Below are 15,137 nucleotides of genomic sequence, written 5' to 3' on the forward strand. Positions count from 1 at the left end.
CTCCCTTCCTCCCTCCCTCCCTCCCTTCCTTCCTTCCTTCCTTCCTTCCTTCCTTCCTTCCTTCCTTTTGCAGAGACAGGGTTTCTCTGTGTCACCCTGGCTGTCCTGGAACTCACTTTGTAGACCAGGCTGGCCTCAAACTCACAGAGATCTCATACCTCTGCCTTCTAAGTACTGGGATTAAAGACATGTAACACCACACCTGGCTCTAAAACATTTTTCTTTTTTTCTAAAGATTTATTTATGTATTATATGTAAGTACACTGTAGCTGTCTTCAGACGCACCAGAAGAGAGAGTCAGATCTCATTACAGGTGGTGGTGATCCACCATGTAGTTGCTGGGATTTGAACTCAGGACCTTCAGAAGAGCAGTCAGTGCTCTTACCCGCTGAGCCATTTCTCCAGCCCCTAAAACTTTTTTCTATATTAAAAATATTCCAAGAGATGAGTTAGAAAACTCTTTCACAGAACAAGTCATTCAATAAAAATAACTATCCAGAACCAAACCAAACCCCAAGCATAAAATCTGAAGACTTACCAATGATGGGGTTGCTGTTTCTCTGAGCTGGTTTAGGGGGTGGGATGGGGGGTTGCTTGGCAGGGGTTGTAGGAGTGGCAGTAGTGTTAGTGCTGGCAGGAGCAGTAGGCAGAGTCCTGGGAGCGGGCGTGGGGGCGGGCCCCACAAAGGACTTAACAGTCTTTGCCATGTCTGTGGCAGCAGTGATGGCAGCAGCAGGTGTCACGGCAGTAGATCCCGAAGTGGAGGAGACAGACCTTGCTGTACTGACAGCCGGGACCTCCTCTGCTTGCCCCTCATTTGCTTCGTGAGAAGAGGACAAAGGTCTCTGGGGAGGCAGCAGAGGCAGCTTAGGCGCATGCTCAGGACCAGGCTCTGCTTCAGAGTTCGGCTGGCTTCCAGTTGAGCCTAAGCAATCAGAGATATGATTTAAAGAGAGCCTAAAAATGAGAACACACTTACAGCCAACTTCATTGATGAACTTACAGTGTACACGTCACTTTCCAGCGACTTTTACCATGCTTAGGGAGAGTAAGAGAGAGCCAGTAGGGGTAGCAACCCTTCATACAAGAGCCACATTACCACGGGCACATGAGCTAATAGCCTGCCACACAAGCATGAGGACGGAGTTCGGAGCCCCACATTTACATAGAGGTTAGGTTCTAACGATAGAGCTGTGCTTGGGGATACAGTAGAGACAAGATATTGGCCAGCCAGTTTAGCCAATCAGTGAGCTCTGAGTTCAGTAAGAGATGCTGTCACAAAATTAATGAATAAGCCTGGCAGTGGTGGAGCATGCCTTTGATCCCACACTCAGAAGACAAAGACAGGCAGACCTCTGAGTTTGAGGCCAGCATGATCTACAGAGTGAATTCTAGGACAGCCAGGGCTAGATAGAGAAACCCTATCTTGAAATGCCAAAATAAAGCTGGGCAGCAGTGGTGCCTAACCCAAAATAAAGTAAACAAATGAATAAAATAAATAAATTTAAGGATCCCCCCACCACCCAACAAAAAAGGTGACGAGCAAGGAGACACTCAATGCCAACCTCTGGTACTCACATGTATTGGACACCCACCCATGAAAGCACACACACAGAATGCCTTGGGGTAGAACACAAGGAATGTAGAGGTTGACAAAGTCCTACAGAAGAGCTAGGTAAGGTGGCTCACATCTGGAACAAGCCCACTCTGACTTCGCCTGCAGCCCTCCGAGATAAGTAAGAAGTCTGTGGCTTGCAAACTCAATCCCACTTTTACCAAGTCTCTTCTTTGGATCCTCTTCTGAAGTAAGATTCCTGAGACTTCTCTCTGGCTCTTCTTCCACCAGGACTGGACTAGAGGACCTGGCACTCCCTATGGGAGTGGTGTGTCCATTCTTTAATGAAGCATGGGTCAGCTTTCCTGAATCCTCACCACCTGAGAGAAGAAAAAGAAAAGCTTAAGTGAGGTCCCACACACATTTGTAGCAGACATGCAGCTTGGTCGTCACATGGGTCCTGAACAAGTGGAGAGGAGGCAGGGGCTGTCCTAAAAGCTGTTTCCTATCTGTAGGATCTGTTCTTCTAGCTGGACTGCCTTGTCTGGCTTCAGTGGAATACGACGTGCCTAGTCCTGATGTGTTAAGGTGGAGGGATACCCAGGATGGGTTCTCCACCCTCTCAAGAGGAGAAGGGAAAGGGGGTTGGGGGGAGGGGACATCAGGACATGGGTGGCGATTGGGATGAAAGAGATTAAGAAAATAAATTTTTAGGGCAGTGGTGGCGTACACATTTAATCCCAGCACTTGGGAGGCAGAAGCAGGTGGATTTCTGAGTTCCAGGCCAGCCTGGTCTACAGAGTGAGTTCCAGGGCAGCCAGGGCTACACAGAGAAACCCTGTCTCAAAAAACAAAACAAAACAAAAAAAGCTTAAGTGGTGGGACCAACAGGGCCATGTGGGAAGAGCCAGCTACACGCACTCTCCTAGCTCCTTTCTCCTGGTAAGGAGGCTCCTCACTGACACATGCGATACATGGATCCAGCAGCATTAACAGAAGTAGTAGCTCTTCTTCCATAAGTGATTAATTTCTAACTATATCAAGTAACAGATAATCTATAATACATCTAAGGTATAGCTCCGGCAGAATGCTTGCCTAGCACATATAAGGCCATGAGGCAAACATCCAGTACTGAGGAGATAAAGGATACTATTCTCATAGAAAGGCTATTGTAAAAGTGAAGAAAATAAAGAAAAATCCATTCTTCTGGGTGTGAAAGGGTTTGAGGATGTACCACAGAAAGCTGTAGGGCTTGAAGGAGGAACAGAAGCCTACCACATTGACGAAAGATAGTCTATTTAAACTAAGACAATTGGAGGGGCAGAAAAGGCGACTCAGTAGTTGAGAGCACATACATAGCTATTGCAGAGGACCTGCGTTCAGTTCCCAGCATCCAGGCCAGCCTGCTTACAATAGCCAGTAACTACAGCTCCAGGGGATTCTATGCCCCTGACCTGTGTAGGCATCTACACTCATGTGCACATACCTCAGACACAGACACACCAGACAAAGAAACACAATTTTAAAATAAAGTCTTTTTAAAAAGAAATAATAGTCCATATTAAGGCATACAATTGTGATCAGCGACTGCAATGAGCACATCTGGTAGAGGCTAGGTATACATGGCTATGGGTAGGACTGAACACGGGTAGGATTGCAAAGGCAAGCAGGTAGGTGCCAGGCTATGAACACTACAGAACACAGGGAAAGAGGCTAGAAATAAATCCTGGATGAAACCAAAAGTTGGGGGATTAGAAGCAATAGGCAGGAATAATCTTACTTATTTGTAGAAGGTTGGCTCTAAAAGCTGTCAGGAGACAGGATTACAGACAGGCAGCGGCTGGACAGGAAGAGCAGCAGGAACTACTTACTGTTCTAGTGCTCATGGAATAGAACAGCAGGGGTGACTGACAGTAGGAGTCTAGAGAACAGCAGGGGTGACTGACAGTAGGAGTCTAGAGAGCCTGATACACACACGATACACACAGCAATTCCAGACACACTACACTACAGGGACGGCCACTGGACTGGAGGATCTAAGAAGCCCTGTAGTGATCACACACTGCTACAGAAAGGGAATGGAGCAGTGAGACAACCATCCCCAGGGCCTGCAGGTTCTGAGACTTTTTTAGAAGACAAGAGTTGAAAACAGTGGGGTCAGGGGCTGAAGAGATGGCCCAGTGGTTAAGAACACTGGCTGCAGCTGGGCAGTGATGGCGCATGCCTTTGATCCCACCACTTGGGAGGCAGGGGCAGATGGATTTCTGAGTTTGAGGCCAGCCTGGTCTACAGAGTGAGTTCCAGGACAGACAGGGATATACAGAGAAACCCTGTCTCGAAAGACCAAAAAAGAAAAAAGAAAAAGGAAAAAAAGAACACTGGCTGCTCTTCCAAAGACCTGAGTTCAATTCTCAGCACCCACATGGCAGCTTACAACCTAATCTATAACTCTAGTTCCAGGAGTTCTTCTGGGCTCCAAGGACACAAGGTACACACACTGTACAGACATACATTCAAGCAAAACACCCATACACATAATAAAGAAATATAACTATATTTAAAAATACAAACAAGGGGCTAAGAGAGATGGCTCAGCAGTTCAGCGGTAAAGAGCACTGACTGTTCTTCCAGACTTGAGTTCGATTCCCAGCAACCACATGGTGGCTCACAACCATCTGTAATGGGAACCAATGCCCTCTTCTGGTGTGTCTGAAGACAGCTACAGTGTACTCATATACATAAAATAAATAAATACTTATTTTTTTAATCTTTTTTCTTTTTTTTAAGATTTATTTTATTTATATGAGTTCATGAGTACACTGTAGCAATACAGATGGCTGTGAGCTATCATGTGTGTGGCTGCTGGGAATTGAACTCAGGACCTCTGCCAGCCCTGCTCTCTCCGGCGTAATATACTGTAGCTATCTTCAGACACACCAGAAGAAGGCGTCAGATCTCATTACGGGTGGTTGTGAGCCACCATGTGGTTGCTGGAATTCAAACTCAGGACCTTCGGAAGAACAGTCAGTGCTCTTACCTGCTGAGCCATCTCTCCAGCCCCCAAATAAATACTTCTTTAAAACAAACAACAACAACAACAACAAAAAACAAAACAAAGCTAGAAGAAGATGGAGGAAGAGGTCAAAGGCTATGTCCCACTTCCTTGTTACAGGGCGGTGTAGTGTTCTTGCCAGCTTCTCACAGTAATGCTTTGAGTAACATCATGGAAAAATTTATTTTTATTTGTATGTGCACACATATGTATGGTCACTCTCTTGATAGTTTTAAAGTTAGTTCCCACAAACCAGCCCCTTTCACCTGACACACCACCTCCCACTAAGAGATTAGACAGTGTCCTTCAAGCATGCCCAGTAAGCAGTGGAGTTTGGACTACAAGTATTGAAGAAAAGACAAATAAGTAATAAAATGTACCTCTGAAGTAAAGAAACCGTAAAGCATTTTTTTGCTTATTTGTTTTGAAGCAGGGTCACATACGCAGCCTAGACTAGCCTTGAATTGGATGAACCTGGCTATCTCCTAGTGTTGTTGGGATATTAGGTGTGAGCTACACCTCATTGTGTTTTTATTAAATTAACTAATTGGTTAATTATTAAGCTAGCTTTTCAGACAGTCTTAGTATCCCTGGCTAACCTAGAGCTTTCTCTCTATGTATCAGGCTGATTTTTAACTTAGAGTAATCCTCTTGATTGCCTCCTATAGATATGTGCCACTATGCCCAGTTGTAGATTTTATTTTTTATTTTCTTTTGCTTTTTGAGACAAGGTATCACTGTGTATCCCAGAATAGCCTAGAACTCACTATGTAGACCAGGGCTGACCTGGAACTCACAAAGCTATGCCTGCCTCTGCCTTCCAAGTGTACTGTACTGGCTGGTTTTGTGTGTCAACTTAACACAAGCTGGAGTTATCACAGAGAAAGGAGTCTCCCTCGAGGAAATGCCTCTATGAGATCCAGCTGCAAGGTATTTTCTCAATTAGTGATCAAGGGTGGGAAGGCCTAGTCCATAATGGGTGGTGCCATCCCTGGGCTGGTGGTCCTGGGTTGTATAAGAAAAAAGTGAGCAAGCCAGGGAAGCAAGCCAGTAAGGAACACCCTCCATGGCCTCTGCATCAGCTCCTGCTTCCTGACCTGCTTGAGTGCCAGTCCTGACTTCCTTTGGTGATGAACTACAATGTGGAGGTGTAAGCTGAATAAACCCTTTCCTCCCCAACTTGCTTCTTGGTTATGATGTTTTGTGCAGGAATAGAAACCCTGACTAAGACAACCACCATTCCTGGCTTTTTATTTATTTTTAAAACTATTACATTTATTTCTGAATGTGTGCACATTCGTGAGTACGCTTTTGTCATGGTTCATGTCATGGCTCACATGTTAAGACCAGACAATTTGTGGGCATCAGTTCTCTTGCCGAGCCAGCTCTCTCGCACTGCACTTTTTATTTTATTAATTTTTAGAAACATCTGTTGTTGTTTTTTAAGAGTTTTAGTTTTGCTGGGCGGTGGTGGCGCACGCCTTTAGTCCCAGCACTTGGGAGGCAGAGGCAGGCGGTAGTGGCACATGGCCTTTAGTCCCAGCACTTGGGAGGCAGAGGCAGGCGGTGGTGGCACATGGCCTTTAGTCCCAGCACTTGGGAGGCAGAGGCAGGCGGGTTTCTGAGTTAGAGGTGTGCACCACTCCCTGGCCAGTGCCTACTTCTTTTTTAGGAGAAGTAGGGAGCAAGATGGCAATTCTGCAAATGTCGTGAACTGCTCCATATGTGAAACTCGAGAGAAATGACAAGCATCCAGGTACACTACTAATTTACACTTATAATCCATTGCTTCACAACAACCATACCAGACAACATCTCACAAGATTAACCAGCAGCAACAGGTGTTGAAACATCAGTGTGGTATTGGTGCGACAGGAAGATGAGGACGGAGGCGAATGGGTCAGAACTATCAGCAACTTGAAATAACTGTCACCACTCCAGGCGACACTCAGGAAGACAGAGAGACACAGAATTTTTGCTTCCAAGACCCTTCACCAATCCTCCTAGAGCAAAGCCAGGTGCTTGGGAAGAAACAGGGAGCCATTTTGAAAGTGCTCCTCCACCGTGACGACAGTAAGAGTAAAGCAAAGGGAACGGTTTCAGAGTCTAGTGAGACCCAGCAAAAAAGCAATGCACAGACAGGAACACGCTGATTGTTTGGAACTCACCCTGCTCGGGGTCTTCCAACAGAACCCCTCTTTTAACCAGCTCTTCTCTTGGTTTTCGCATAGATATTTTTCGCTCTAAAACTAACATTAAATTGGAAAACACAACTCAGAAATGTAGCAGTTGGAAGGTCAACATATCTCTTAGCATTGTAAGTATAAAAGAATAAAGTGATTCACAGTATTTGTACTCTTTTGTTTTTTTGGTTTTTTGAGACAGTATTTGTATTCTTAAGGAGAAAAAAAACAGGGAAACTAACTTAACATTTAAAACTGAGCTGAGAGTGGTACCACGTGATACTAGCACTTGGGAGGTGGAGGCAGGAGAACAATTCTAGTATACTCTTAGCTACATAGGAAATTCTAGATTAGCATGGGCTACACAGACTGCCTCAAACAAAACAATTCCCACCTGAGAACAAGAGGCTGAGCAACGCTGCCACGTTCAAGGCCAGCATACGCTGTACAGCGTTAGGCCAGCTAGGGCTTACCAAGGCTGTGACTCAAACAAATAAAAGTGATTGCTGAAGCTGGGAGTTACATTAACAGTAGACTGCCTAGCATGTCCAAAGCCCTGGGTTCCACACTGAGAACTAGAATAAAACACAAGCAAGGCTGGCCGCGGGTGGTGCATGCCTTAATCCCAGCCCTTGCAAGGTAGAGGCAGGCAGACCTCAGCCTGGTCTACAGAGTGAGTTCCCTGTGCTGGGAAGTATTATTTCTCAAGGAAGCCATACTCACACGACTGCAGCCTAACTAGGGCTTCAGCAGTAAGGAGTTTCAGATGAGCCGGGCTCATGGCAAGTGGGCTAAGCAGAAAGAAAGCTCCAAGAACTGCACACTGAGGCTGGAGCCTGACTCACCTAGAGTAGTCCCATCTGTTCCTGTTATTTTATATTTATTTTTGAGAGAGGGCCTAAATCTCATATAGCCCAGGCTAGCCCTTCTAATGTTCTTGCCTCTCAAGTGTGCAGCACTTGTCTTTACCCAATAGCTTTGATCCCACCAAAATACAAACCTGGGAAGGAGGCTATAGAACGCTAAGGGTCAGCCAGGCTTGCTGACACAGGCTGTAAGTTTCAGTTATTCTAAAAGCTGAGAGGGAAGAGGACTGTCACCATTTCAGGCAGTCTGTGTAACCTGGTAAGACACTGCATTAAAATCAAAAATAGACAGGGGCCAGCAAGATGGCTCCCTGGAAAAAGGGTATATGGTGCCACGTCTGATAGATGGGAGTTTGATTCCTGGAACCAATGGAAGGAGAGAATGGAGTGTAAATGACAACTCCCCCTGTGCTGCGACCTGACTCAACAAACAAGCAAACAAATTATAGTTTAAACCAGCAGCACCTGGACCTCGTGGTCCATAGCATGGCACTGAGAGGCTGTGAATGAGGCCATCCCAGGCCAGAGTGAACGGCGGGCCAACCGAGCCGGTGCCTAAAAACAATCACCACCACCACCACCACCACCACACACACACACACACACACACACACACACACACACACACACACAAACAGAAAAAGAAGGTGGCTGGGGTGTAGGTCAGTGGTAGAGCACTTGCCCAGCATGTGTCATACCTTATAGATTTAATCATCAATTCAAAATGCAAAAGAGAGCAAAGGTTCAATGAAGGACTGTTTATCTGTCTAAATTCTAAAAATTGGAAGTCTTCAAGTAGGAGGTTATAGACGTTTATGGAGATGTGAAAAGTGGGCTGCTTCTAAAATAGGAAACTCAGTTGGTAGCGTGTGTATCTTCCATGCAAAAAGCCCTGGTTCAATCTCTAGCATTATATAGACTAGATACAGCACATACCTTCAATCCTAGTGCTAGGCAGGAGAATCACAAGTTCATGATCATTCTTGCTATATAAAGAGTACAAGGAAGCCCTGTGATATATGACACTGTCTGGTAAATTAATCAATCAAATAATCAATCAATTAACTGAACCCCCACAAGTGGTTTTGTTGTTTTTGCTTCCAGACTGACTCTGAGTTCCTGTGTGGCCAAGGGTAACCTTAAACTCTTGGCTCTTCCAGACTCCGCCTTCCAAGTGCTGGGATTACAGCCTGTACCACCAAGCCCAACTAATTTAGGGAATTCTTTTTTATGTGTGTATCTGTGTGCAAGCACACCCGGGCACATGCATGACCTGGGATGCCTATGGAGATCAGAGGCCAGTCTCCAGTGTCAGTTGGAGTTGAGACAGGGTCTCTTGGTTCTTTGTTCTATGCCAGCTGGCCCTTAGGCTTCTGAGGATTTTCTGTCCTATCTTTTCATCTCCCCACAGAACCACTGGATTACAACAGCTTGTGTGCAGCTGGCATTACGTGGGTCCTGGGGACTCCAACTGAGGTCCTTGAGTTTACATTAGGCACTTTACCTCCTCAGTTATCTCCTTAGCCCAAACGGAGAACTCTTAAAATTAGAAGCCTGTTTGTTTGTTTAGAGACAAGGCCTCCTCGTGCCCGGGTTGGCCTGAAACTTAGTGTGTAACTAATGGCTTGAACTTCTGATCCTTGAATCTCTTCCCTTCCCGTCTGTGAGGTCTGCTGCAGAGCAAAAGCACACCAGGTTCTCTGTGGTTGGGGACTAGCCCAGGGCTTTGCTCAAACTAGCCAGGCACTCCACTTTCACTCCTCAGAACACATTTAAATCTTAGTACCTTACCTTCTGATGTCTCTTTGAATTTGTCACTACTTTTTTTTTTCCTCCATTTCCATGGCTTGAAGATCTTGCCAAACCCTGAGAACTTGCTTTTCCTTTTGGTGGGAGGTGTTGTGTCCCCCGCTTCCACACTGTCCATGGCCATGCATGGGTCTCCAGAGGGCTGCTCTGCTTCTTCTGTTCATGGAGAGGAACAGGAAGGGACAGCCAGTTTATTAGCCTTATATAACCTCTAAAAATGTTGCCTCTCTTCCTGTGGCAGTCGGAAAGAATCAGAGCAATGATAAGCGATCGTGCAGACAAGTCACACTCCGGACATTACATGGGCAAAGGCCCAAACACAAAACTTAAATCACTAAAGGAGCCAAACCAATCTGACATCATTTCAGAAGGAAATTCAGTGAGATGAGAAGGAGGCCAACATCGTTAGCATGCACAGTGCAGACACTTTCTCCTTGTGTATGAGCTCTGTATCACTGAAGTGAGGAACCCACCACTAAGGGGATCTCTGTTAAATACTGCCCTCTCTCAGCAGTTCCCAAATATATTATATTCCCAAATAATTCAGGGAGGTCAATTCGTCAAGTGTTGACACCTTGTGTCTGTTGATCAGATTTTTCTCCCCACATAAAAAGAGCTCTGCATCACTATGGAAGACTGGGGGAAGAGGTGGGGACGTGGCACTGGAGAGTGGAGGTGAGACTCTACTGCCTGTCACAGTATTTATTACGCAGAAAAAATCCTGATAGTAAGGATTTAACCCATAACATAGCTAACATGCTACAAGTCCAGGACTGAAGTCAGAGGTCTTAAGGTCTTAAGGTCTTGTCTCTATCTTAGCTTTGAAGGTAGAGACAGAAGCAACCATGGGTAGGAGCAGGAAGGTAGCAGCAAGAATGCAGGAAGGCAATACAATGCAGCCTGCACTCCACCTACTGAAGCCATCTAGGGGAAAGGTGCTTTCTACTTCACAGAAATGCACTTCCCAGTGAAAGCAACAACGTTTGGGGCAGGAAGAGTCTGACACATGTACTAAACACAATGATCTCCTTTTGACACTGTAGCTTTCTTTTCTTTTTTTGGGTTTTTTTTTTTTTTTTTTCCTCGAGACAGGGTTTCTCTATAGCCTTGGCTGTCCTGGAACTCACTCTGTAGACCAGGTTGTAGAAATCTGCCTCTGCCTCCCAAGTGCTGGGATTAAAGGCATGCACCACCAGCGCCCGGCGACACTGTAGCTTTCTGTTACTGTTTTCTTTCAATTACTTTTTTTTTTTTAATTTAGCTTCTGTGCATCTGTGTGGGTGTGGAGGCAGGGGAGCAGCACACAGCCCAGAGCATATGTGAGGACAGAAATGCAGAAATGTAGATCAATCTTCTCCTTCTACTGTATGGATCCCGGGACTGAACTCAGATCACCGAGCTTGGCTTCCAGCGCCATCTTGGGGCTGGTTTAGGTTTTTTGAGGCAATGGCTTGCTAGATAGCCCAGTCTGGTCTTGAACATGTGATCCTCCTGCTTTAACCTCTTAAGCACTGGAATTATAGGTGTGTGCCTCCACACATGACTCCTGCAAATCTCCTGTTAACACATCCATGAGTATTCCAGGAAATAAACAGAAAATGTTATTTGACTGAAAAAAAGGAGAATTACACCTAAAGTTTCAATTGGACTGAAAATGTTAAAGAAAAGACCAGAAAGAAAAGCAACCAACATTGTAGCAGCACAGAGAAGTTCCTGTCTGAAAGGTCTTTAAACGAAGTATCATCCACCACTTAGCCTGCTTCTACTGCTTAAAAATCATCACAGGGTGGTGGTGGCGCACACCTTTAGTCCCAGCACTTAGGAGGCAGAGGCAGGCGGATTTCAGAGTTCAAGGCCAGCCTGGTCTACAGAATGAGTTCCAGAACAGCCAGGGCTACACAGAGAAAAAACCCTGTCTGGAAACAAAACAAAACATACCTAATCACTTCCTTTTCTTTTTTCCTTTATGTGAGACAGGGTTTCTCTGCATGGCTCTGGGTGTCCTGGAACTCACTCTGTAGACCAGGCCTGCCTACAACTCAAATTTAGAGATCTTCCTGCTGGGATTAAAGTATGCCACCATTCCTGGGCAACCAACTAGCTGCTTTCCGAAGTAAAATTTAATTTGATGCTTTAAAGCTTCATTATGTTGAACAGTATATTTATATGTCATCTTTCTTTCAAGGATTCAAAATGACAAGGAGTAGGGATGTACCTCAGACTTCCAGAGTATATATGTGACTCTAGATTTAAACCCGACTGAAACACACGTGCCCACACATTCCCATTTTGCTTTGTATAAAGCAGGTCACTGAACACATCGCTAAATACAGAAAGTAAGAAAGAAAGTATTCTCTGTAAACCAAGCTGGCCTCAAACTCGGGGACCTGCCTGTTCCTGCCTTCCACGTGCCGAGCTGAAACAGTGTTTTCTTTGCTTTTCTCTTCAAATGTACCTAACTTTGCCAAATGTTTTAGAAGAACAGAACATTGATATTTTCCAATTCATTCATATTAACAATTATTCATCTACCTTTGTATTTTTATTTTTGCTTGTTTTAAGCAAAACTTGAAACTTGAGTCTTAAGTAGCTCAGGCTGACTTTGAATATATTTGTAGTTGAGGGACCTTGAACACCCAGAGCCTCCATGATCTTGCTCTCAAATGCTGAAATTACAGGTGAGAGCCACCACATCCGGCTTCACTCATGTCTCTGTTCTTCCTCCTCCTCTCCCCTCCCTACTCTCAATGACAAGCTGCATATTGTTTCACTGACTCACACGTCTGTCCAAATATTTAGAATCAGCCCAACTGCCTTTATAATATACAGGATCTACAGGAAGTGGGGCCATGAATCCTTTTAAAAACTCTCAGTCAGGTGTGATGGCATACGCCTATAATCTTAGCACCCAGGAGGCAAAAGCAGGAGGATCAAAGGTTTCAGGACAGCATAAGCTACATAGTGAGACCCTGTCTCAAAAACACAAGGGTGGGGCTGAGGCTCGCCTGTGAGAGTGGCACCAGCATGAGGTCCTGCAAGCAGCTAAGTACCACAAAAGAAAAATCCCTAAATATCCAGGGGTCTGTGTCCACCAAGTTTGTTACCCAATTGAAGGAGAAAATATATCATACACTCACATTGATAATAAATAAAATAATAAGGGGCTAGAGAAATAGCTCAGCAGTTCAAAATATGTCATTGAGGGGGCTGGAGAGGTGGCTCAGCAGTTAAGAGCACTGACTGTTCTTCCAGAGGTCCTGAGTTCAATTCCCAGCAACCACAGGGTGCCTCACAACAGTCTGTAATGGGATCCTATGCCATCTTCTGGTATTTCTGAAGATATCATGACTGTGTACTCATATATACATATATATATATATATATGTTAATTAATTAAAAAATTTCAATGCTTTTGCAGAGGACACAGGTTCAAGTCCCAGCACCTACATAGTGTACAACGATTCCAAAGGATCGGATGTCCTCTTTTGATCTCCACAGGCATTAGGCATACACACAGTGCATATACATACATACAGGGAAAATATACATACACACAAAACAAAACAAAACAAATCATTTTTAAAATCAAATAATAAACGAAATGTATCATGAGTGGGACCCAATGGCTCAGACTTCTCATCACACTATCACTATGGGAACTACAAGTGTGAGAGCAAGCCTTGTCTCAAAACAGACGAACCTATAACAATGTATACTATGTATGCTTGGGTGTAGTATAGTGGTCCAAATGTGCCAATCAGGTCAAGTCAGTTCACTGTATTGCACAATTATTAGCACTGTGTCCTGTGCATTGTCACCTTGTTCTATCAACTGCTGGGAGAGAGGCAGTAACAGCTCAAGTTATAAAAGTCATTTTTCCCTGTTTTGTGTGACAAGGTCTTACTCTGTTGGATAATTATAAATTTAATTATGTTTTCCACTTTTTAAAAAAAAATTAAGAGCCAGGTATAGTGATGCACGCCTTTAATCCCAGCACTCAGGAGGCAGAGGCAGGCTCTCTAAGTTCGAGGCCAGCCTGGTCTACAAACTGAGTTCCAGGACAGCCAAGGGCTACACAGAGAAACCCTGTCTCAAAAAACAAAAACAAAAATTTAAGAAATTAATATGTAAGGGTATTTTACCTCCATGTATGTCTGTGTACCATGTGTGTGCCTGGTGCCTGAGAGGGCTAGAAAAATGATGTCAGATCCCCTGGGACTGAAATTGCAGATAGTTGTAAACCCCATGAGGGTGCTGGGTTCTCGGGAAGAGCAGCCAGTATTCTTAACCACTGAGTCATCTCTCCAAGCCTTTAATAAAAATTCAAAATCATGTGTATGTGTGTATACACAGGTGGTCTTTCAGGTAACTACAGAGTTCAGACATTATGTCAAATAGGCTGAAGCTGGAATACAGGAAGCTGTGAGCCACCTAATGTGAATGCTATCTCGCTAGCCCAGACCATTTCCTCTTAAATGGACCCTTTTATCAATATGAAACTTCCTTTACCATACAAACAGTTCTACCTCTACTTTGTTTTCCTATTTCATTTGACAACTGTTTTTTGCCCCCTTAAAACAAGGTCTACTCTGGCTTCAAACTCAAGTTCTTTCTTGAAGTTTCCCCTGTACAGCAGCACACCCAGTCAACCATCTTTAACTGGGTACTTAATCCATCCACAGTTAATATTTTCACAGTCAGAGTGGTTTTAGCTCTGTCTCTTGCACTTATCTTGTTTTCCACATCCTCGACTTACTATTTGTAATGGTTTGTATATGCTCACCCAGGGAGTGGCACTATTAGAAGGTGTGGCCCTGTTGCAGTAGGTGTGTCTCTGTGGGTGTGGGCTTTAAGACCCTCATCCTAGCTGCCTGGACGCCAGTACTCTGCTAGCAGACCTCAGATGAGATGAAGAACTCTCAGCTCCTCTTGCACCATGCCTTCCTGGATGCTGTTGTGTTCCTGCCTTGATGATAAAGGACTGAACCTCTGAACCTGTAAGCCAGCCCCAATTAAATGTTGTCCTTATAAGAGTTGCCTTGGTCATAGTTCAGAGCAGTAAAGCCCTGAGATACTAGTCTATGTGGATTTAGACCTTCACTACTTTCTGAACAATGAAGGGATCTTACAGCCTCTAATTGTCTGGGCTACTGTCACATATACACTTCTGTACACATGCTACAGGAAGCCACAGGAACAAGCAATACTTCTATATATTTTCTTTTTTTTTTCTTTTTTCTTTTTATCTTTTGCTTATTTATTTATTTATTTATTTATTTATTTATTTATTTATTTATTTTTGGTTTTTTGAGACAGGGTTTCTCTGTATAGGCCTGGCTGTCCTGGAACTCACTCTGTAGACCAGGCTGGCCTCAAACTCAGAAATCTGCCTGCCTCTGCCTCCCAAGTGCTGGGATTATAGGCGTGCACCACCACCGCCCGGCCTATATTTTCTATATATCATTTATGAACACTTCATATATTTCTGTAATCCTGTGTACATCAAGGAGGTTTTAATTTACTTCTGAAGATATTTCAGTTGTATATTTTCAGTTCTGTTTGTTCATTTAAATGGCCTTTTGAGACAGGATCTCTGTGTCCTTTAAGCTTTTACTTCAGCTTTCTAGTACCAGGACCTTTTTCATTCTTTGTCCTTTTTTTTTTTTTTTTTT

General features: G+C 44.3%; 1 protein-coding gene across 3 annotated transcripts in view; it reads right to left on the minus strand.

The window, feature by feature from the left end:
• The window catches only part of Phactr4 (phosphatase and actin regulator 4), a 79,554-nt gene that overhangs the window by 26,685 nt on the left and 37,732 nt on the right, over nt 1-15,137 (minus strand). For 2 of the 3 annotated variants that reach the window (XM_031378923.1, XM_031378922.1), the window contains 4 exons: nt 9,448-9,621; nt 6,776-6,856; nt 1,777-1,935; nt 539-925 (listed from right to left, as the gene is read on the minus strand). In XM_031378923.1, the coding sequence (XP_031234783.1) occupies nt 539-925; nt 1,777-1,935; nt 6,776-6,856; nt 9,448-9,621 (801 nt within the window). The remainder of the gene's footprint in view (nt 1-538; nt 926-1,776; nt 1,936-6,775; nt 6,857-9,447; nt 9,622-15,137) is intronic. The other variant, XM_031378924.1, reaches the window with a different exon arrangement.

Source organism: Mastomys coucha, unplaced genomic scaffold, assembly GCF_008632895.1.
Source record: "Mastomys coucha isolate ucsf_1 unplaced genomic scaffold, UCSF_Mcou_1 pScaffold18, whole genome shotgun sequence".
Taxonomy (NCBI): domain Eukaryota; kingdom Metazoa; phylum Chordata; class Mammalia; order Rodentia; family Muridae; genus Mastomys; species Mastomys coucha.